This window comes from Geotrypetes seraphini, chromosome 7 (genome assembly GCF_902459505.1).
Source record: "Geotrypetes seraphini chromosome 7, aGeoSer1.1, whole genome shotgun sequence".
In the NCBI taxonomy this organism is placed as follows: domain Eukaryota; kingdom Metazoa; phylum Chordata; class Amphibia; order Gymnophiona; family Dermophiidae; genus Geotrypetes; species Geotrypetes seraphini.
This window is the reverse complement of record NC_047090.1, coordinates 120,692,782-120,716,599: the sequence shown is the minus strand read 5'-3', so window position 1 is coordinate 120,716,599 and position 23,818 is coordinate 120,692,782. Positions and strand designations below refer to the sequence as shown.

Here is a 23,818-nt window from a genome sequence, read left to right as displayed (position 1 = left end):
GATTCTATTGAAGCTGCTACAAAGCGCCTCTCTGAACATGAGTGCAATTTTGCTTCCTTGATTCGGCCGAAGCCTAAGACTCCTCCTGCTCACCCATACAAGCAACCACCACGTCGTTATCCTCAAAAATCGACATCAGCTTTCTCCAGGCCTCCGCCTAGAAGGCCTCCACAGCGACAATGACAGCAGAAGGCTCAGACTCCTGCTGCGACTAAACCTGCTCCGTCTTTTTGACATTCCCAGTCTGAGCATGCCAACCTCCCTGCATCAGAATTCTCTTCTGCCCATAGGAGGTCGTCTTCACCACTTTTATCACCAGTGGGAGATGATCACCTCAGATTTCTGGGTTCTCAACATCCTTCGGGAGGGATACTCACTTCACTTTCTTCAAAGCCCCCTCTCAACAAAGGGTTATTGCAGCGACCCAACAGACTATTATGTTCCTAAAAAGACTGGGGTTCGAAGTCAACTCTCCAAAATCCCAGTTGACCCCATCTCAGTCTCTCCAGTTCATTGGGGCCACTCTAGGCACTGTCCAGCTCAGAGCGTTTCTACCTCCACCACGTCAGGATACCCTCATTTGCCTTTGCCATTAAGTGTCTCATCTCACATCAATTTCAGCAAGACAAATGATGGTTCTGCTCAGTCACATGGCTTCTACAGTAGAGAGATGAACGGGAATGGGGACGACGGGGATCCCGCGGGTTCCCCCTTCGGGTCACGGGGATCCCATGGGGACGCCTCCTAGGGTCGCGGGGATCCTGCAGGGTTTGATGGAACTCGAGCCGTGAGGCTCGTCTTCTTTTTCCTACCACCCTAGAAACAACAATTATATTTAGACAAACTGGAAATTATGGATGATCTGGAACTGAAGGTATGCATAATTGATTGGGGCGAGGGGCTACAACTAAGGGGACATTTTTAAAAATGGAGCTGAAGGATTGAATTCAATATGGAGAAAGAATAGAAGTATTTTATATTTCACATTCTGAATATGTTTATCAAACTGGTCTAAACACAATTTTTCTTTATCCTTCGGTTTCAATAAAAAAATAATTTTTAAAAAAGGAAGAACAGACAAAATATGTAACATTGAGAAATCCTAGGGTAGTTATACTTCTAGAGCCAAACACCAGCCAAGCTTCACTATCCCCAAGGCAAGTGAAGAGGAAGCCCAGGGTTTGTTTTGAAGAGCTGAGGGGGGTGTAAGAGCATATGAATTTGGTTTCACTCCAACAATCTTTACTGAATAATAACCCAGTAATTGTTTGCAAAAGTTCTGTCCAGCTGCAGTTATATTAAATCTGTCAGAAAAGCAGCCCATGGTTGAGATTAGCCTCTGGCATTGAAGTTACAGAAAAACCGAAAGGGAGACAGGAGAATTTAAAGTGATGATCCTTTCCACAGCTCTGTAGATTTGTTCTCTTGCTTTGCCAAAATGGCAGACTGTGAAACCTAGGTCTCAGCTTTAGAGAACATATGATCAAGTGAGAGTTGCAACCTGCTTATGTTTTATCCAAAAAGCTGTGTGCATAGGGAAGCTCAAGCATGCAAATCAACTCTTAGTTCTTTCTACAGTTATCCCACAGAAGGAATATCAGATGCCTAAAATGGAAGGTGAAGCACCTTACAGGATTACAGTACAATTGCAGTTTAACTATAAAAACATGAGACTGCTGTTCATTTGACATACATGGAAACATACTGATCTCCAATCTTTCCTAAATGGACACAGATTCTATCACAAAAGGAAAGCATATTCCTGTATCCTGGGTCTATGCATGCAGATCATCTTTCTTTATTCTTCCTCACACATGCAGAATCTAAGCTACACATTATTCAACGGTCCAGCTGCTCGTAGGAAGCAAATTTAGAAATTGCCTGCCGTGAAGGTAAGGAGCAGGGAGGGAAATGCTCAGGTAGCGATCGAGCAGCAGCAATCAGGAGGGATGGAGGGAGATACTTGGGCGGCGGTGGCGATCGGGCTGCGACAGCGGCTATCAGTATGGAGGGAGGGAGCGTGATTGGTGCCTGCGCGCGTTCTCTCCCTTAACTGCGGAGACAAGGCCATTCACCGCTCCACAGGGCGGTGAATGGCCTTGTCTCAGTAGCCGCAGTGAACACTGTTTCCTCCTCCCCATCATTTCGGTGGGTTACCCGTGGTCACCCGTGGCTGACTGCGGGTAACAGCCACCGTGTCATTCTCTACCTCTCACTTACACACTCATGCCCAATAATTCTCTCTTTCTATTCCCTCCCTCCTATGGCCAAGTTAGTGCCCCCTTCCTCACTCCCTTCTGTGTCCCATGTTCATGCCCCTGCCTTTCTTGTGTCCTGAGTTCATGCCCCCCTCACTGCCTTCCAGCCTTTGTCTCAAAATCGTGTTCCTCCCATGTCCCAATGTGCCCCTTCATGCCCCCCCTTCTTTCTCTCTTTGTCCCAGATCATGTCCCCTCTCTCCTTTACTTGCTTGAGCCACACTCGCTCCTTCTGCCTTCAGTGGCTCTCGTTGCAGGGATGCGTAGGCAGCGATTCACATGCTGAACATGGCTGACCCACAAGTCTTCCCTCTGATGTCTACTCTGATATCGGAGATAAGGTTTCCGGGTCAGCTACGTGCAGCGTGTGATCCTCAGCCTGCGCATCCCTGCAACAAGAGCCGCTGAAGGCAGAAGGAGGTAACCGGTGTGTGTGTTTGTGGGGGGGGGGGGGAAACCCTGACCCAGAAGTCTTTCCTCCGATGTCAGCTCTGACATTGGAGGGCAGCCCTCTGGGTCAGCTTCCATTGGGGGAGGTAGGTAGGAAGGAGGGATCATAAGAACATAAGAAACACCTTCGCCGGATCAGACCTAGGTCCATCTAGTCCGGCGATCCGCACACGCGGAGGCCCAGTTAGGTGCTCCTTATTGGAGACCCGGATTTCCTGTATCCCCTGATGTGATTTGCAAGAAGGTATGAATCCAACTTGCACTTGAAACCCAGAACAGTAGTCTCTGCCACAACCTCCTCAGGGAAAGCACTCCAAGCACCCACCACTCGTTGTGTGAAACAGAACTTCCCAACATTTGTCCTGAACCTGCTGCTGCTCAGTTTCAGGCTATGAGCTCTTGTCCGTGTCACATCTGAAAATGTCAGTAATGCTGTTTCCTGGTCAATTTTATCAAATCCTTTTAATAGTTTAAAAGTCTCTAACAAATCTCCTCGCAGTCTTCTCTTTTCGAGGGTGAACAGTCCCAGTTTTCTGAGGCGTTCTTTGTAGCTCAAATTCTCTATACCTCTGACTAGTTTCGTGGCTCGCCTCTGCACATTCTCCAGCAGAGTTATATCCTTCTTAAGGTATGGAGACCAGTGTTGGACACAGTATTCTGTGTGGTCTGACCATTGCTCTGTAAAGTGGCATTATGACGTCTTCCGATCTACTCGTGATCCCCTTCTTAATCATGCCCAACATCCTGTTTGCTTTCCTCGCTGCCGCCGCACATTGAGCCGATGGTTTTAGGGTTCTGTCTATCAGTACCCCCAAATCCCTTTCTTGTTCGCATTTGGCTAATGTCACACCCAATATCCTATATTCATGTTCTTTGTTTTTCTTTCCCAGATGCATTACTCTGCATTTGTCTGCGTTAAAATTCATCTGCCACTTTATCGCCCACTTTTCCAGCTGGTTCAGATCCTTCTGAAGATCATCGCAGTCCCTTTGAGAGCCCACCACCCGACATAGTTTTGTATCATCTGCAAACTTGATTATATTGCATGTTGTCTCCTCTTCCAGGTCATTTATAAAAATATTGAACAAGATGGGCCCAAGAACAGAGCCTTGGGGCACGCCGCTAGTCACCTTCTCCCAGTCCGAGAATTTCCCATTTATGCTTACTCTCTGCCTTCTGTTCTCTAACCATTTGCCGATCCATCTGTGCATTTCTCCTCCTATTCCATGACTTAGTATTTTACTCATAAGCCTTGCGTGCAGGACCTTGTCAAATGCTTTCTGGAAGTCCAAGTAAATTATGTCCACTGGTTGTCCACTATCCATATGTTTGTTCACCTTCTCAAAGAAGTGATCCGGCAGAGTACAGTACAGGGATTCAAACAGGGATTGGACAGATTCCTGAGGGAAAAGGGGATCGTGGGGTACTGAGGGAGGTGCTGGGGTGTTGCATAAGTATAGACAGCTCACCAGGTCGTGCAGGTGCAAGGCCGGAGGGTTAGGACATTGATGGGAAGATAGGACTTCGATGAGAAACCTAGGGGGCAAGGGGGCCCCTTCTGGTGATTAAGGCAGGTCATGACCTGTTGGGCCGCCGAGGGGGCGGACTGCTGGGCGGGATGGACCTCTGGTCTGACCCGGCAGAGGCACTGCTTATGTTCTTATGTTTAATTGAAGTAAATTTGTCAAACATGACTTCCCTTTCCTGAAGCCGTGTTGACTAGCTCTTATTAGGTTGTGATCTTCCAGATGTTGTACAATATTATCTTTAATTATTGCTTCAATTAGCTTCCCAGGGACCAATGTGAGACTCACAGGTCTGTAGTTTCCCGGTTCACCTCTTGATTCTTTCTTGAAAATTGGGATGACATTTGCTATCCTCCAGTCGTCTGGTATTTGCCCGGTTCTAATTGACATGTTAGGTAAGGATTGTAATAGTTCCCCAATTTCCATCTTAAGTTCCTTTAATACTCTCGGGTGAATTCCGTCCGGACCAGGGGATTTGTCATTCTTTAGTTTATCAATCTGAAAGTATATCATGTCCAACTCCACATTTACTGTTGCGAGGCTTTCCTCTATGCCTCCGGTGAATATCCTCCCTGTTTCTGGCATTGTTGCAGTGTCCTCATTTGTGAAGACAGATGCAAAAAATGAATTTAACCTATCGGCAACTTGTTTGTCTTCTTTAATTGACCCTTTCCTTCCTTGGTCGTCGAGAGGGCCCACTGCCTCTCTTGCTGGTTTCTTTCCTTTTATATATCTAAAAAAGGACTTAAAGTTTTTGGCTTCTTTCGCTATCTTTTCTTCATAGACTTTTTTGGCGTCTCTTACCACTATATGACACTTTTTCTTGTCGTTTTTGTGACAGTTCCAGGCCTCTGTCGTTTTTTCTCGTTTCCATCTTTTAAATGATTTTCTGTTTTCCCCCACTGCATCCTTCACCTCTTTGGATAACCAAGCTGGTTCGCCTTTGACCTTTTTTCGCCTTCCTTTGGATATTTTCGGTATGTAAAGATTCTGTGCTTCTATGATGGTGTTTTTCAGAAGAGACCATGCTTGATCAACTGTTTGGATTTGTGCTTTCCCCTTCTTGAGCCGTTTTCTAACCATGGTTCTCATGCTGTTATAATTCCCTTTTTTGAAGTTAAAGGTTGTGGCTTTAGTCTTGATTGGTTTCCCTTTTCCGATGCCAATGGAAAAATTGATCATATTGTGATCACTTGTCTCCAGAGGGGCCGCAACTTCTACATCTGTTGTCCTTCCAGTAATGCCATTCATGACCAAGTCCAGGATTGCGTTTCCTCTTGTCTGTTCTCCCACCATTTGTTCAAGGAAGCAATCTCCTATCATTTCCAGAAATTTTGTCTCTCTGCCGCAGATTGACGTTGCCAGTTTCCAGTTTATCCCCAGAAAGTTGAAGTCCCCCATGATCGTTACATTTCCTGATTTACATCCACGGTTGATTTCCTCCATCATTTCTTTGTCTGTTTCCTCAATCTGTCCCGGGGATCCGCGCTGGTGGCATCGCAGGTAGATAGGCAATATCCTCAACGGCGGCCAGTGCCACGAACTCCCAACAAGCAGCTTGCGTACCCTTACTGAGTGTTGAGAAACACTAATCTATTCTAGTGTACACTTATGAAGGGAATTTTTAAAAATAAAGTAAAATAAAGGATAACTTGTCTCTCTGTCGCAGTGGGATCTCCACATTAATATAAGGAGTCTCCATGCTTTGACACAATGTGCTTGGTTGCAAGAATGCTTTTATCGAGTGTTACTGAGGGGTTATTATTCACATCAACTGTATCATAGTGGGGAATAGCATCTGACATGCGCAAAATGTCGGCGGGATAGTAATACATTGGAACAAGAAGCTTGCTGGAAAAAACACCTATTTAGGAGGGTGTAAAAATAGCATACTTAGTTAGAATTTTGATTAACTGTAATGTTGTGTAAACATAGCATACATATATAATATAATAGTATAATAATGGAAATGCAAATATGATACCCTAGCCAAGCAGCTAGGAGGCTGACAACAATCACCATGGAATCGATCTGAATCTGTATTTAAAATCCATTACAAATGTCTTTGAAAACCACTCTGAATTGACTCCCCAGTCATTAGTAGTGACATAAGAAGCTTCCAATAAAGATAGATATATTTTGAAGAAAAGATTAGCAACAACACTATGTGGGATGTCTGCAAGTCAGCACCTTAAAAGATATCACACAGAACAATTTCACAATCCCTCCACATTGCACTCTTTCTAAGAAAAGGAGAATACATACCACTGGTGGCACTCTGCACTTGAATCATCCTTCTTAAGTACAGTCTCAGCTACTTCTTTCCCTGAAAAGATACAATATCCACTTACTTTATAATAACAACCACCCAAATTTCTCCAATACCCATATCATATTCTACAGAAGAAGGGTTTAAGACAAGTCATATTCCGCCCTCTGAGAAAAGGCATGCCAGTAATGAAATATTGCAGAGTGTAGCAATAACTTTAGCTCCATAAACCTTGTATTCAATTGCAAATTGCTGATATCAAATTACATGGATACCACATCATAGAAGAGAGATATTTTCTTTAATACAGACAAGAGAAATATTTGAGGTGACCTTGTTTTTCTTGCTCATAAATTTGCCTGTGGGTAAAAAGTAGGCACACAAACATAGAACCTACTTTTGATGATATATGTAGGCATTCCTGGGGGCAGGACTAGCTTATAAGTGCTAAATAAATATAGACACCTATTCTTACCAGAACATACATACACTTACACCTAATTGAGAGCAGATGTAAAGGTCTATACCTACAATCCATGAGGTAATTTTATAAAAGACAAATAGATACATAGTCTGTCTTTATAAAACAATGTAAGGTGTCTGCCAATGTGCCTTTTCTCCCTAGTTGCCCTGTTACATAATTAACCTTCTCATGTCTTGCATGTTATCAAGCTAAATTTAACTGGTTAGATGGGGGCCATTTTTGGCAAGCTAATTTTCAAAGTTATTTCATTTTATAAGTGGACTTCCATGTGCCTGAGAGGGAACAGTAAAGTAGAATTTTATAACTTGTCATAACAGATGAAGAATTTGAAACTATATAGAAAGCACAGTTACTTACCGTACCAGGTGTTATCCAGGGACAGCAGGCAGCTATTCTCACATATGGGTGACATTATCAACGGAGCTCAGATGCGGATGCCTCGCAAGCAGACTTGCTTGAAGAAACTCAAAGTTTCGAGTCGCCCACACCACGCATGTGCGAGTGCCTTTCCGCCCAGCGCAGGGCGTGTTCAGATAGCTAGCAGAGAAGCCAACCAGGGGAGCTAGGTGGGTTGTGAGAATAGCTGCCTGCTGTCCCTGGATAACACCTGTTACGGTAAGAAACTGTGCTTTTTTCCAGGACAAGCAGGCAGGTATTCTCACATATGGGTGACCTCCAAGCTAACCAGAATGGGATGGTGGGAGTGTTGGCAATTTAGGAGGATAAATTTTGTAATACTGTTTGGCCAAACTGTCCATCCTGTCTGGAAAAAGTATCCAGACAATAGTGAGAAGTGAAGGTATGAACCGAGGATCAAGTAGCAGCTGTACAAATTTCCTCAATAGGTGTAGATCAGAGGAAAGCTATTGAAGCTGCCATAGCTCGAACCTTATGGGCTGTGACTTTACTGTGAAGGGGTAATCGAGCCTGGGCATAGCAGAATGAGATACAAGCCGCCATCCAATTGGAGATGGTACGCTTAGAAATAGGATGGCCCAACTTATTGGGATCGAAGGAGACAAAAAGTTGAGGAGCAGATCTGTGTGGTTTGGTATGTTCTAAATAGAAGGCCAAAGCACATTAGCAGTCCAGAGTATGAAGAGCAACTTCTTCAGGATGAGAATGAGGCTTTGGAAAAAAACACTGGAAGAACAATGGATTGGTTGAGATAAAATTCCGAGACCACTTAAGGGAGGAATTTAGGATGAGTACGAAGAACCACTTTGTCATGATGGAACACTGTGAACGGTGGATCAGCAACTAAAGCTTGCAGCTCACTAACTCGTCAAGCAGAAGTGAGGGCTATGAGAAACACCACTTTCCTAGTGAGATACTTCAGATAGCCTTAACAATTGGTTCAAATGGAGGCTTCATGATTTGAGTAAGGACAACATTGAGGTCCCAAACCAGAGGAGTCAGTTTGAGAGGAGGTTTGACATTGAAAAGTCTTTTCATGAATCTGGAAACCACTGGATGACAGAGAGGGGTTTCCCTTTAATAGGCTGATGGAAAGCCGCAATTGCACTGAGATGGACTCGGATAGATGTAGATTTGAGACCAGAATTGAATAAGTGCAAAAGATAGTCCAAAACAGAAGATAAGGAGGAATGCTGAGGCTCCTTATGATGAGAAAAAAACCACGTAGAAAATCTAGTCCACTTTTGGTGATAGCATTGTCTAGTGGTAGGCTTCCTAGAGGCTTCTAAAACATCTCTTACAGATTGAGAAAACTGAAGTGGGGTTATGTTGAGAGGTACCAAGCTGTCAGGTGTAGGGATTGCAGGTTAGGATGAAGTAGAGATCCTTGACTCTGTATAAGCAGAGAAGGAAAAACTGGTAGAAGATATGGCTCCCTGCTGCTGAGTTGAAGTAGAAGGGAGTACCAAGGTTGTCTCGACCACTGAGGAGCAATTAGAATCATGGTGGCATGATCGTTCTTCAACTTGACCAGAGTCTTGAGAATGAGAGGGAATGGAGGGAATGCATAGAGGAAAAGATTCAACCATTCCAGAAGAAAAGCATCTGTCTCGGCAGTTTGAAGTTGTGGGGGGCTGCAAAGAGGTCTATTTGAGGCATTCCCCACAGTGAAAAAATGTGATGAAGAGGGGCGGAATGGAATGTCCATTTGTGAGGCGCAGGAGACGACTCAAGTTGTCCGCCAAGCAATTCTTCGCCCCTTTGAGGAAGGTGTTGTGGCGGATTGCCCAGTCCCAAACCTTCATAGCTTCTTGACAAAGGGAGGCAGACCTCGTCCCTCCTTGTTCGTTGACATAATGCATGGCGACTTGGTTGTCTGTCTGAATGAGGACTACTTGGTTGTGAAGCATTGAGAGCTTTGAGGACTGCTCTGAGTTCCAACAGATTGATATGACACTGTCGATCCTTACTGGTTCATAGGCCTTGAGTATGGAGACCATCGAGATGAACGCCCCAAGCGTAGGTCGAAGAGTCTGTCGTGATGGGGAGGCGTTTGAAAAAGCAAGCCTCTGGAAAGATTGGAAGAGAGCATCCACCAACGGAGAGACTTCTTCAATGAAGGAGTGACTGCGATGTGTTGATAAGGAGGGTTGCAAACTTGGTCCATTGAGATGCCAGGGTCCACTAAGGAATTCTGAGGTGAAGTCTGGCAAAAGGAGTCACGTGTACTGTGGAGGCCATGTGACCCAAAAGTACCATCACGTGTCTCGCTGAGATGGAAGAGCAGGAAGACACTGTATGACAAAGTTGAAGAAGAGCTTCCAGACGTTGTTGTGGAAGCAATGCTCCGAGTTGGACAGTGTCCAGAACAGCTCCAATGAACTGTAGATTCTGTGAGGGCTGAAGAGATTTGGGAAAGTTGATTTCGAATCCCAGACTTTGTAGGAACCAGGTAGTCTGTTGGGTCGCTACAATAACTCCTTGAGATGTGGAATCTTTGATCAGCCAGTCATCTAGGTAAGGAAATACCTGAAAGAACAGTTACTTACCGTAACAGTTGTTATCCAGGGACAGCAGGCAGCTATTCTCACAAGTGGGTGACGTGATCCAACGGAGCCCCGATGCGGACACCTCACAAGAAGACTTGCTTGAAGAAATCGAAGTTTCGAGTCGTCCGCACTGCGCATGCGCGAGTGCCTTCCCGCCCAGCGCAGGGCGCGTCTCCTCAGTTCAGATAGCTAGCAGAGAAGCCAACACGGGGAGGTGGGTGGGATGTGAGAATATCTGCCAGCTGTCCATGGATAACAACTGTTACGATAAGTAACTGTGCTTTATCCAAGGACAAGCAGGCAGGTATTTTCACAAGTGGGTGACCTCCAAGCTAACCAAAGTGGGATGGTGGGAGAGTTGGCAACTTAGGAGAATAAATTTTGCAATACTGTTTGGCCAAACTGTCCATCCTGTCTGGAGAAAGTATCCAGACAATAATGAGAAGTGAAGGTATGATCCGGAGGACCAAGTGGCAGCTTTACAAATTTCCTCAATAGGTGTAGATCTGAGGAAAGCCACAGAAGCTGCCATTGCTCTGACCTTATGGGCTGTGACTTTACTGTGAAGAGGAAATCCAGCCTGGGCATAGCAGAAAGAGATACAAGCCGCTATCCAATTGGAGATGGCACACTTAGGGATTGGACGTCCCAACTTGTTCGGATCAAAGGACACAAAAAGTTGAGGAGCAGTTCTGTGTGGTTTGGTGAGTTGCAAATAGAAAGCCAAAGTACGTTTACAGTCCAGAGTATGAAGAGCTGATTCTCCAGGATGAGAATGAGGCTTTGGAAAAAACACTGGAAGAACAATGGATTGGTCGGGATGAAACTCCGAGATTACTTTACGAAGGAATTTCGGATGAGTGCGAAGAACCACCTTGTCATGATGGAACACTGTAAAAGGTGGATCCGCAACCAACACTTGAAGCTCACTGACTCGTCGAGCAGAAGTGAGGCCAATGAGAAACACCACTTTCCAAGTGAGATACTTCAGATAAGCCCTGTCCATTGGTTCAAATGGAGGTTTCATCAGTTGAGTAAGAACAATATTGAGGTCTCAAACCATCGGAGGCGGTTTGAGAGGAGGTTTGACATTGAAAAGTCCTTTCATGAATCTGGAAACCACAGGATGAGCAGAGAGAGGTTTCCCTTCAACAGGCTGATGGAAAGCAGCAATTGCACTAAGCTGGACTCGGATCGATGTAGACTTGAGACCAGAATGAGAAAGGTGCAACAGATAGTCCAAAATTGAAGATAAGGAGGAATGTTGAGGCTCCTTAAGATGAGAAAAACACCAAGTAGAAAATCTAGTCCATTTTTGGTGATAGCATTGTCTAGTAGTAGGCTTCCGTGAAGCTTCCAAAACATCCCTCACAGATTGAGAAAACTGGAGAGGAGCTATGTTGAGAGGAACCAAGCTGTCAGGTGTAGAGACTGCAGGTTGGAATGAAGCAGAGATCCCTGATGCTGCGTAAGCAGAGAGGGAAAAACTGGTAGAAGGTATGACTCCCTGCTGCTGAGTTGAAGTAGAAGGGAGTACCAGGATTGCCTGGGCCACCGAGGAGCAACCAGAATCATGGTGGCATGGTTGGACTTCAGCTTGACCAGCGTCTTTTGAATTAGAGGAAACGGAGGAAACGCATATAGAAAGAAATTCATCCAGTCCAGAAGAAAAGCATCTGCCTCGAGGCGATGAGATCCTGGAGCAAAACTGAGGCAGCTTGAAGTTGTGGGGGGCTGCAAAGATATCTATCTGAAGCGTTCCTCATTGAGAGAAGATGTGATGAAGGGGCGTGGAATGGAGAGTCCATTCGTGAGGCTGTAGAAGACGACTCAAGTTGTATGCTAAGGCATTGTCCGCCCCCTGAATGTAGACAGCTTTGAGGAAGGTGTTGTGGCGAATTGCCCAATCCCAAATTTTCAGAGCTTCCTGAGAGGGAGTCAGACCCTGTCCCTCCTTGTTTGTTGACATAATACACTGCAACTTGATTGTCCATGTGAATGAGGACTACACGGTCGTGAAGCAGATGCTGAAAAGCATTGAGAGCATTGAAAACGCCCTGAGTTCCAGGAGTTTTATGTGACACTGATGATCCGCACTGGTCCAATAGCCTTGAGTACGGAGACCATCTAGATGAGCCCCCCCAAGCATAAGTTGAAGAATCGGTCGTGAGAACCTTCTGTTGGGGGGGGCATGTGAAAAAGTAAGCCTCTGGATAGATTGGAAGAGAGCATCCACCAGCGAAGAGACTGTGTCAGAGCAGGAGTGACCTGGATGTGTCGAGTCAGAGGGTCGGAAACCTGCGTCCATTGAGATGCCAGGGTCCACTGAGGAATTCTGAGGTGAAGTCTGGCAAAAGGAGTCACGTGTACTGTAGAAGCCATGTGACCCAGAAGAACCATCATGTGTCTCGCCGAGATGGACGGGCGAGAGGAGACCGAATGACAAAGATGGAGAAGAGCCTCCAGATGTTGTTGAGGAAGGAACGCTCCGAGTTGGACAGTATCCAGAACAGCTCCGATGAATGGAAGAGTTTGAGAAGGCTGGAGATGGGATTTTGGAAAGTTGATTTTGAATCCCAGACTCTGCAGGAACCAGATAGTCCTCTAGGTCGCTAGAGTGACTCCTTGAGACGTGGAATCCTTGATGAGCCAGTCGTCCAGGTAGGGAAACACCTGAAGACCATGGTTCCTGAGCGCAGCAGCCACCACTACCAGTCACTTGGTGAAGACTCTGCGTGACGAAACCAGGCCGAAAGGGAGCACTCTGTATTGATAATGAAGATTTCTCACCCGAAATCTGAGGTATTGACGGGAGGCCGGATGGATGGGAATGTGTGTGTAGGCCTCCTTGAGATCCAGAGAGCATAACCAGTCGTTCTGCTCGAGGAGGGGATACAGAGATGCTAGGGTCAACATGCAAAATTTTTCTCTGACCAGAAATTTGTTGAGCACCCTGAGATCCAAAATAGGACGCAGATCGCCTTCTTCGGAACAAGGAAGTACCGGGAGTACAATCCCTTGTTCTGCTAAGCCAAAGGAACTGGTTCGATAGCTCGGAGCTGAAGCAAAGCTTGAGCTTCCTGAAGAAGGGCGGTCTGGGCAGAGTTGGAAGGATACTCTCTTGGAGGATGTTCCAGAGGAACTTGATGGAACTGAAGAGAGTATCCCTCCCTGACGATGGAAAGGACCCAGAGGTCGGAGGTAACAGTCGTCCATCGGTGGTAAAAATGATGGAGACGACCTCCGATAGGGGGAAAAACGGGAAATGGCAGAACGATTGAGGTTAAGCTTTCTATCAGACAGTCAAAAAGGCTGAGGAGCCTTGAGTACAGCAGGTGGCTGAGGCTTCTGCTGCTTCTGAGGATGTTGCCTCTTGACAGGCTGACAAATGGAAGGAGCCTGTTTAGGTGGAAAACGCCGCTGGTAAATCAGAGGAGGGTGTGTAGGGCGAGGAGGAGCCGGCTTCGGCTTCGGGCGGAGAATGGATGCAAAAGACTTCTCGTGGTCCGAAAGCTTCTTGGTGGCTGCCTCAATAGACTCGTCAAAGAGGTCATTGCCAGCACAAGGAACATTAGCCAGCCGGTCCTGCAGGTTAGGTTCCATGTCGATGGTACGGAGCCAAGCCAGACGCCGCATGGCCACCGAGCAAGCAGTAGCTCGAGCAGACAGCTCAAAAGCATCATATGAGGACTGAAAAAGCTGCAGCCGAAGTTGGGACAAGGATGCAAGGACTTCTTGGTATTCAAAATGCGCACGAGAATCCAGATAAAGCATGAACTTTTGAAGGATGGAGAGAAAGAACTCAAAGTAGGTTGAGGAAGATGCATGGTCTCGAGATACTCCTTGGAAAACTTAGATCCAGTGTCAAGTTGAATATCCAAATCAGCTGCTATCTGACGCAGAAAAGATGAAAAAGACAGCTGATCTTCCAAAGCCTGGCCTCGAGAGGGACTCAAGGATATCGAGGCAGCTTGCTCCAATGAAGAAGGAGATCTGGATGGAGAAAAAGAAACTACCGGGTCTTCGAGATCCGGAAGCGGAAGGGTCAAAGCAGTTGGCAGGGAATATTGAAGAAAAGGCTGCTTCTGATGAGGCGAGGCATGCCTGGATGAATGCTTCGAAGAATGCCTCAATCTATGATGCGAGCTGTGCCTCGAAGCAGGCCTCGACAATCGAGGAGAGCGTGTCCCCGCCAAAGTCCCCAGAGAATGGACAGGGCTGGAGGCTGTGAAACGAAGCAGAGGCGATTGAGTGGAAGAACCTTGAAGCACTCGCAAAGACTCTGCTCCCTGCATCGAGTGTACGGGTTCCAACGGAGGCATGAGCAAAGACTCTGCTCCTTGCGATGCATGCCGAGATGCCAGACCAGACACTCGCAGAGACTCTGCTCCCTGCAGAGAGTGTGCGTACGACTGAAGCACAGGAGGCAGCTTGACCTCGCTGGAGACCTCCGCATGCCCAGGCTGGATTTGTGAGAGAATCTTCGGCCCCATGGAAGTAAAGAGCTGAATGAATTGCTTCTCCAATAAGGTCTGGAACGAAGCCGGCAAGGATGGATCCGCATCTCCAACGGGACCACCTGCACGGGCTTCGTGCTCCCTCGAGGCAGTTTGAGAGTGCTTGGACTTAGAAGCCTTGGGCAATTTAAGCACCACCAGGGGAATGGGCTGCTGTGCTATCTGACCTGAAGAGACAGAGGAAGGCACTGCAGCAGGCGTCGAAGACATAGCCGGTACAAACGAGGCAGGTATGATGAGGTTCATAGCAGAAGCTGTGGAAGCCTGGAGAGCATTGGATGATGTCGAGGGCGAAGCACCCTTCGAGGACGAAAGCTCCATTGAAGACTCCATGCTGAAAAGCTGCTCCCACAGGATGCAACGGCGCTTGAAAGCACGAGACTTAAGTGTTGAGCAAGGCCGGCACGATTTCAGGAGATGTTGAGGCCCGAGACACCGAAGACGGCGTCGATGAGGGTCCGTCAGGGAAATCGCGCGCTGGGACTTGGAACACTTTTTAAAGCCAGTTGCAGGCCGGGACATAGGCCAAAAAAGCTCCGCCACAAGATCGAAGCCGCGGGGCTGCGGCCAAGTAGCCTGCCTGGTCGAACGAACAGAAGAAATTTTTTTTTTTTTAACACAAGAAAACAACGAATAAAAACAGCGATTCTGAGTAAAAATAACACAAAACCGCGGACAGAAGGCACAAGTGAAAACACTTCACACAGAGAGTCGAAGACGGACTTCTCGGCTCCGCGGAAAAGTAAGAACTGAGGAGAAGCGCCCTGCGCTGGGCGGGAAGGCACTCGCGCATGCGCGGTGCGGGGCAACTCGAAACTTCGAATTTCTTCAAGCAAGTCTGCTTGTGAGGCGTCCGCATCGGGGCTCCATTGGATCACATCACCCACTTGTGAGAATACCTGCTTGCTTGTCCTGGGATAATACCATGATTTCTTAGAGGTGCTGCTATCACTACCAGGCACTTGGTGAACACTCTGAGAGACGAGGCCAGGCCGAAGGGTAGTACTCTGTATTGAAAATGCAGATTCCCCACCCAAAATCTGAGGTACTGACAAGAGGCCGGATGAATGGGGATATGAGTGTAGGCCTCCTTGAGATCCAGAGAGCATAACCAGTCGTTCTGCTCGAGAAGGGGATAAAGGGATGCCAGGGACAACATGCAAAACTTTTCTTTTGATTAGAAATTTGTTGAGAGCCCTGAGATCTAGAATAGGTCGCAGATCGCCCGTCTTCTTCGGAACAAGGAAGTAACGGGAGTAAAAACCCCTGTTCTGCTGTTCCAAGGGAACTGGTTTGATGGCATGGAGATGAAGCAGAACTTGAACTTCCTGAAGAAGAAGGGCGGTCTGGGGTGGATTGGAAGGATACTCTCTTGGAGGAAGCTCTACTGGAATCTGAGAGAAATGAAGAGAGTATCCTTCCCTGATGATGGAAAGTACCCAGAGGTTGAATGTAATTATCGTCCATCGGTGGTAGAAATGATGGAGATGACCTCCTATAGGGGGAAAATGAGACAGAGTCAGAACGGTGAAGGTTATGCTCTGTTTTAAACAGTCAAAAAAGCTGAGTAGCCTTAGGTGCAACAGAAGGTTGAGGTTTCTGTTGTTTCTGAGGCTGCTGTTTCTTTAGAGGAGGGCGATTATAAGGAGCCGTCCTTGGAGTAAAACGCCGCTGATAGATAGGAGCAGGGCGTGCAGGTTTTGCAGGAGCTGGCTTAGGCTTGGGTCTGACAATAGAAGCAAAGGATTTCTCATGGTCAGACAATTTTTTGGTGGCTGCCTCGATGGATTCATCGAAGAGGTCATTGCCGTCACAAGGGATATTAGCCAAGCGGTCTTGAAGATTATGGTCCATGTCAATGGTACGAAGCCAAGCAAGACGACGCATAGTCACAGAACAAGCAGCTGCCCGGGCAGACAACTCAAAGGCATCGTAAGATGACTGCAGGAGATGCAATCCGAGTTGGGATAAAGAAGCCAGGACTTCTTGAAATTCAAAATGCTTTTGAGTATCCAGATAAGTCAAAAACTTTGGCAATAGAGAAATAAGGAATTCAAAATAAGTGATGAATTGAAAATTATAATTGAGGACTTTAGAGGACATCATAGTATTTTGATAGATGTGATGTCCGAATTTGTTCATAGTTTTCCCTTCCAGGAGGAACGGTGGCATAAACCTTGGAAGGATTGGACCTCTTTAAGGAGGACTCGACAAGGAGGGATTGATGAGATCATTGTGAGTTGTCAAACCCTTTGCGATGCACAGTTTTATACCTAGAGTCCAATTTTCCTGGAACAGCTGGTATGGAAAAAGGTGTTTCCATGTATCGACCAAAAGTCTGATTCAAAAGCTTATGAAGTGGAAGCTTAAGAGACTCTGCCGGAGGTTGAGGAAGATGCATGACTTCAAGATACTCCTTAGAGTATCTGGAGCCAGTATCTAATTGAAGGTCCAAGTCTACAGCCATCTGACGAAGAAAAGATGAGAAAGATAGCTGATCTGCTAATGCTTTGCCTTGAGAAGGACTCGAGGACGTCGAGGCAGCCTGGGTCGAAGATGAAGCTTCGGCAGGAAAAAAGGCATCAAAGGAATATAGTGACTTGGACGAGGCAATCAAAACCAGGACATCCTCGAGGTCCGGCATTGGAGACCTCGAACGAGGTCTAGTCGAGGTTGGAGTAGATCGAGGCTTAGTAGAAGAAGGTCTTTCTTTAGAAGAACTATGCCTGGAAAGATGCCTCGAAGAAGGCCTCGATTGTCGATGAGAACTATGCCTGGAAGCAGATCTCGAATATCGAGGAGACTTCGCCTCGGAGACGGAAACAGCCGATGCGAATGTATGGGAATGGAGGCTGTAGATCGAAGCTCCAGAGGGTTAGTGGAGGTACTTCGATGCACTCCCAAAGACTCTGCTCCTTGTATAGAGTGTGAGGATTCCTTCCGAGGCACTTGCAAAGAATCTGCTCCTTGCTGTACGTGCACTGATGCCAGACCAGACACTCGCAGAGACTCTGCTCCCTGCAAAGAGTGTGAAAGGTCAGCCTGAGGCAGTGGAAGCAGCTCGACCTGACGGGAGACTGCTGAATGCCCAGGCTGGATAAGAGGAAGAAGCTTCGGTCCCATATTAGTAAGGAACTGAATGAACTGCTTCTCCAACATGGTCTGGAAAGAAACCGGCAAGGATGGATCCGCATCTGAAACCGGACCACCTGCCTTGGCTGGAGGTTCCTTCAAGGTAGTGTGAGTGTGCTTCAACTTGGAATTCTTAGGCACTTTAATCACTACCGCTGGAACCGACTGCTGAGCTATCTGACCTGAGGACACAGGGGAAGATATAGCAGATGTCGTCGAAGAAAGAGCCGCAGCAAACGACGAAGGTCTGATAAGGCTCGAGGTGGAAGCAGTAGAAGCAGGAGGAACCGCGGTAGGAGTCAAAGCCGAGGTCGCCTTTGAAGTCGAGGGATCAGTAGAAGATTCCATCTTGAAGAGTTTGTCCACCAAAATACGACGATTGAAAGCTCAAGGCTGAAGCATTTGACAGCACAGGCACGACCTAGGATGATGTTTCGGCCCAAGGCACTTGCAGTGTGGGTCCGTAAGAGAGATCGCGCGCTGGCACTTGCCACACTTCTTGAAGCCCGTGACAGGCCAGGACATAGAAGTGAAAATAGCCGCCGCAAGATCAAAGCCCTTGGGCTGCGGCCGAGCGGCCTGTCCCGGAAAACAGACGGAAGAGGAAAAAAAATTTATTTTTTTTTTAAACTGAAAATAAAATAAAGAAAATAAGAACAGCGATTTGTGAGGAAAAAAGTAACAAACCGCGGTTCAGAGAACGCACAAGTAACGAAGTTAACGCAGAGAGTCAAAGACGGACTTCTCGGCTCTGTGGAAAACTGAGAACTGAGGAGACGCGCCCTGCACTGGGCGGGAGGGCACTCGCGCATGCGCAGTGCAGGCGACTCGAAACTTCAAGTTTCTTCAAGCAAGTCTGCTTGTGAGGCGTCCGCATCAAGGCTCCGTCGATGACGTCACCCATATGTGAGAATACCTGCCTGCTTGTCCTGGGATAATGTTTGTTTTGCTATTTCTTGATCCACAATGTCTGTTGATATTTATGCTGGTACTGGACAACACAATATAGTTCAGGATATTCTAATTAATGATTTTCTCAAAGTTTTATTACCCTTCCCTTCCTTTACTTCCAGATCGGCCTGGGTGAAACGTGGCCCCTTCGCTTTGGAGTCAGGCCCACCCCAATCAGTGACAGTAGCATTGGTTTATGAAAGGAGGCTTGGAAGAAGGTGTCAACATCTGCACTGCTTAATGCCCACCCAAAAAAATCTGTCTTGGCTGTATCAGTGGGACAGTGATCACTTCATCACATCTGCTATCTTTTGAGCAGTGTTATGTTCTTTCCCTCCTTCTTCTAGTGCATCTGCAGGGATAACTCAAGGGATTGCAGCACCCTCAGCCAACCTTTGTATCAGCACCCCCAATCCAGTATCTCCCTCTCGAGTCTCCCCTACCTTTCCTGGTAATAAATGGTGCCCAAATCCCAAGTCTCAGGTGCAGCATCTCTTCTCTACACCTCTCTTCTTCCTTCCACTGGGGGGGAAGGAAGAAAAAGGGAGATGACAAACCAGGATTTTGGTATTCTTTATCACTGGTACCTTTAACTAGTGCCTCACCTAGTTGAGCCAGTCCTGCACATTTGTCTCCCATTACTTTTGCACTGAAATTGCTCATATCTCCTTTTCTTCTCAGGTCTCTTTGTTTTAACATCTTGTCGGATCCTGTAAATTACTTTTCCAAGCTACTATATGTAAATAGAGCAGTGTTCTCCCCAGAAATTTTTTCCAGCCGGGTGGCATGAAAAAGTAGCCGGGTGGGGCGGGATGGGGAAATTTGGTGGTGGGGAAAATTAACCCCCTCTTTTACTAAGGTGCGCAAGCATTTTTAGCGCACACAAACCCATGCGCTACGTGGGAAAACTAGCGCCAACTCAATGCTTGCATTAGCATCTAGCGCGCATGGCAATTCCTCCGCGCGCATGGCAATTCCTCCGCGCGCTAAGCGCACACTAAAACCACTATCGGAACTTAGTAAAAGGAGCCCTAAATGTATACTATTTTTATTAGTTAATTATTATTATTATTTTCCAATGCTCAATATGACTTCCTTTTTTAAAGTTTGACACTTGTACCAGAATATTTTTACTAAATTTAAGAAGTATTTGCCCTCTTTCAAATGGTATAGAGGTCTAAAAAAGGGAAAGGCATTAATGAAGTCATTAGGTTCAATCTAGCCATTTATTTCTGCATGAATTTAAACACCTAAAAAAAAAAAGATAAATATAGCTCATCCAGTCATACAAGAAATGACTGTACAGCAGGGGTGCCCACACTTTTTGGGCTTGCGAGCTACTTTTAAAATGACCAAGTCAAAATGATCTACCAACAATAAAATTAAAAAAAACCCACAAAGCACACTGTACACAGAGAAAATGTTAATTATCATTTATATTCCGTGGGTTTTCAAAGAGGTCAAGGCAGACGATTCTATGCAATGTCACCTTAGGAACAACTATACAAAAATAGACAAATATACCCCCTCCCTTTTTACTAAATTGTAATACTGGTTTTTAGAGCAGGGAGATGCATTGAATGCCCTGTGCTGCTCTCGATGCTCATAGGCTCCCTGCGCTAAAAACCGCTATTGCGGTTTAGAAAAAGGGGGCCATAGTGCAAAATATAGACAGCAGATATAAATTCTTAAAAAAGACATATTTTGATCACTAAACTGAAAATAAAATCATTTTTCCTACCTTTTTGTCTGGTGATTTCTTGAGTCTCTGTTTGCACTTCCTTCTTCTGACTATAAATCCAATATTTTTTTCTTTCTGCCCCTCCCCTTTTCTTTCTGTCTCTCTTTCTTTCTCTCACCCCCTGCCCCCCCCAAGCCATCGCGCCAATTTCTCCACTTCCCCGATTCTTTCCCTACTCCCTAAGCCACCATGCCGATTTCTCCCTGCTTCCACGAGCCAGACCAGGAATGTACAAGCGCTGGACTCACAAGACTTCACCTCTGATGTCAATTCTTACGTCGGAGAGGAAGAGCCAGGCAGCGATTGGCTGGCCCAGAACTTCCTCTCTGACGTCAGAATTGACGTCAGAGGTGAAGTCTTATGAGTCCGGCGCTTGTATGCACCTGGCCTGGCTCAGGGAGGCAGGAAGAAAAAGATTGCCAAGGCAACGCGATTGACTCACATTGCCTTTGTGATCTACTGGTCGATCGCGCTCGACCATTTGGGCACCCCTGCTGTTATGGTATGGTATCCTGTCCTGACCTGAGGAAAGGGGTTTAGTCCCCAAAAAACTGCCTTATTTCCATTTCCTATTTATAAACTTTAATCAATAGATACAATACTACTTGATTCTACGTAAAGCAACAAAAAAAATTTTTTCTACCTTTTGTCGTTTCTGCTTTAATCATCTTGTCTTCACTCTTCTTTCTAGCCAGCATCTGTCCGCTCTGTCTTCCATGCAGCATCAGCCCCTTCCATCCACTGTCCACCCTCTCCCCGTTCCATATGGCATCTTCCCTCTTTTTATGCTCCTTCAATAAACTGTCTATCCTGTGCCCCTTCTCTTCTCCTTTGTACATGATTGATTTCAGCTCTGCCACCTCTCCCCTATGCTCTGGGAACTCTCTCTTCTCCTTTCTTTCCTTCGCACCCCACAGTCTGGTATCTTCCCTTCCCTGATTCTCTGGCATCTCACTTCTTTCCTTTTCTTCCATCTCTCCCTCTCCCTCCATGCTCTGACATCTTCTTCTTCCTTTCCCCCTTCCTTTTCCCTTGGTTTGGCATACTTTCCTCCTTCCCTCCAATCCCTGGCATCTTGTTTCATTCCCTCCCTCATCTTCTTTCTCCCTCCAGTTGGGTGCAGCAAGTCTCTCCCCCTCTGCTCCCTTTCCTCCTTCTGTCACCCAAGGCCTGGCGTCATGAACTTCTTCAGGCAGCAGCATTCACAATTCGCTGCTGTTGCCAGCTTCGGGCCTTCTTCTCTGCCGGGTCCTGCCTTCATAGAAACAGAAGTAGGCAGGACCCGACAGAGAGGAAGGCCTGAAGCTGGCAACAGCAGTGAATTGTAAATGCTGTTGCTAGCCGAAGAAGTTCATGATGCCAGGCTGAGTACCCGGGGCAGACTGCTACTCTCCCCCCCACAACTTTCCTATCTCTTCCTCCTCCCATCACGAGACTCTAAACAGCACTGCTCTACTCTAAGCAGGCTGCTTCAGGGCTTTCTCCTGCCGTGATTCCCTCTGGCACGTCACTGATGAGGGAAGGAGGGAGAGATAGGAGGGTCAGATCGGGTTGGGGGGGTGCCCAGGATGATGATGAGGCTGCTGCTGCTGCTGCCAGCGAATCCAGCAAGGGTGAGGCCCCAAAGCACAGCACTGGCGGGACCCCCCTGACCATTTCAGGTCCTAGGCCTGTGCCTACTGGGCCTATCCTTTAATCTGGCCCTGCTTCCCCTCCCCCCGCATATGCCCTGACATCTCTCTCTTCCATTCCATGGTATATCTCCTTTCCCTCCCTCCCATGGTCTTTGCATCTCTTTCCTCCTTTTCCTGATCTTTCTTCTCCCTCCTTCCCTCTCTCTCCCCAATTGGGTCCAGCAGCATTTCTCTTCCCCTCCCCCCATTAGGTACAGCAGTATCATCAGCATTTCTCTTTCCTCCCCCCAATTTGGTACAGCAGAAGCAGCATTTCTCTTCACCCTCCCCCCTAATTGTGTGCAGCAGCATGACTCTTCCCCCTCCCCCTATTGGGTACAGCAGCAGCATCAACAGCATTTCTCTTAACCCCCCCCCACAATTGGGTACAGCAGAAGCACCAGCATTTCTCTTCCCCCTCCCCCTCTAATTGGGTACAGCAGCATTTCTCTTCCCATTAACAGCCCCCCCCCCGCCGTCTCACACACCCGGCAGATTCGCTACAGACAAAGGCAAGTTGCAAGTTTCCCTTCGTCGCTGATCTATCTCCCAAAGGTCAGCGACAGAGGGAAGCTTACAACTTGCTTCTCTTGCTTACTTCGGGCCTTTCTCGTTGCCGGGTCCTGCCTTCGCGGAAACAGAAAGTAGGCAGGACCCGGCAGCAAGAAAGGCCTGAAGTAAGCAAGAACAAGTAAGCTTCCCTCCGTGGCAGGCCTATCTCCCGCATGCTCCGGTGCTCTAATGGTCCATGCCGGCTTCTCTTCTCTACCCCCCCCCCCCCCGACGTAACTTCCGGTTTCGGAGGGAAGCCGGGTTCGAGTCGCTTGCTGGGTTTTGTTTATTTTAAAGTCCGGCGGGAGTCTTTTGGCGGCTCTTCAGGCTGCGCGTTAAGCAGTGGTGGCAGCAGGATTCGGCAGATGACAGCTGGGCGGTAATCTAAATTTGCTGGGCGGAGCACCCGGCTGAAAAGCGCTGGGGAGAACACTGTAGAGATTAAGTACTTACCCTGGTAAGCTCTTTTCCAGTAGATCGATGAGACATTCTAGAAAGTAGGGTTATTTCCCCATAACCAAATGCTGCTGCAGAAGGAATCCACTCCAGATTTTTCACTCTGCCTCTGTCATTGGACTCTCTAGCTCTACCTTCAGTTAGTACCCAACCATGTAGAGCCACCCAATACATGTGAAGTAGAGGTATTACATTACTGTTAACCGAGTCGAGCTCCTCTTGGTTGATGACTCGGTCTATAACAGGCTTAAATAAACTGTTCTGCTCAAAATTAATTTCCCAGCCCACAAGAGTGACAGGCATCCAAGAGTCAACTTGGAGAAGCATAAAACAGATTGAAACAGTAGACAGGTGCAGAAAGGACTGGGCAGGAGTCTAGAATGTCTAACCTATCTACTGGAAAAGAGCTTGCCAGGTTAAGCACATAATCTCTTTTTCTAGTGCAATAGGTGAGACATTCTAGACAGTAGGGATGTACAAAAGCAGTCCCTCAAAATGCTAGGGTGGGCTTGCTGCACCGACCCTTAAGACCGAGGTCCCAAAAGCGGAGTCCTGCCTTGCCACCACGTCCACTCTGTAGAACTTGGCAAATGTGTGAAAAGAAGACCATGTCGCTGCTCTGCAAATCTCCTCAGGAGACACAGATCTAGCTTCAGTCCACGAAGCAGCACACTCCTGGTAGAATGCGCCTTGACGAAACCTGGAGACTGTTTTCCTGAAAGAATGTAAGCTGACGAAATGGCCCTATGGATCCATCTGGAAATCGTGGCCTTGGAAGCTGGAGCGCCCCACTTAAATGAATGAGTCAGCACAAACAAATGGTCAGGGAGAAACTCGTTGGTG

At 47.0% G+C, this 23,818-nt stretch overlaps 1 protein-coding gene across 11 annotated transcripts in view; it reads right to left on the bottom strand.

Moving 5' to 3' along the window:
- Window positions 1-23,818, bottom strand: part of RMDN3 (regulator of microtubule dynamics 3) — a 219,132-nt gene that overhangs the window by 110,448 nt on the left and 84,866 nt on the right. For all 11 annotated transcript variants that reach the window (XM_033952294.1, XM_033952295.1, XM_033952296.1 and 8 more), the window contains one exon: window positions 6,500-6,560. In XM_033952294.1, the coding sequence (XP_033808185.1) occupies window positions 6,500-6,560 (61 nt within the window). The remainder of the gene's footprint in view (window positions 1-6,499; window positions 6,561-23,818) is intronic.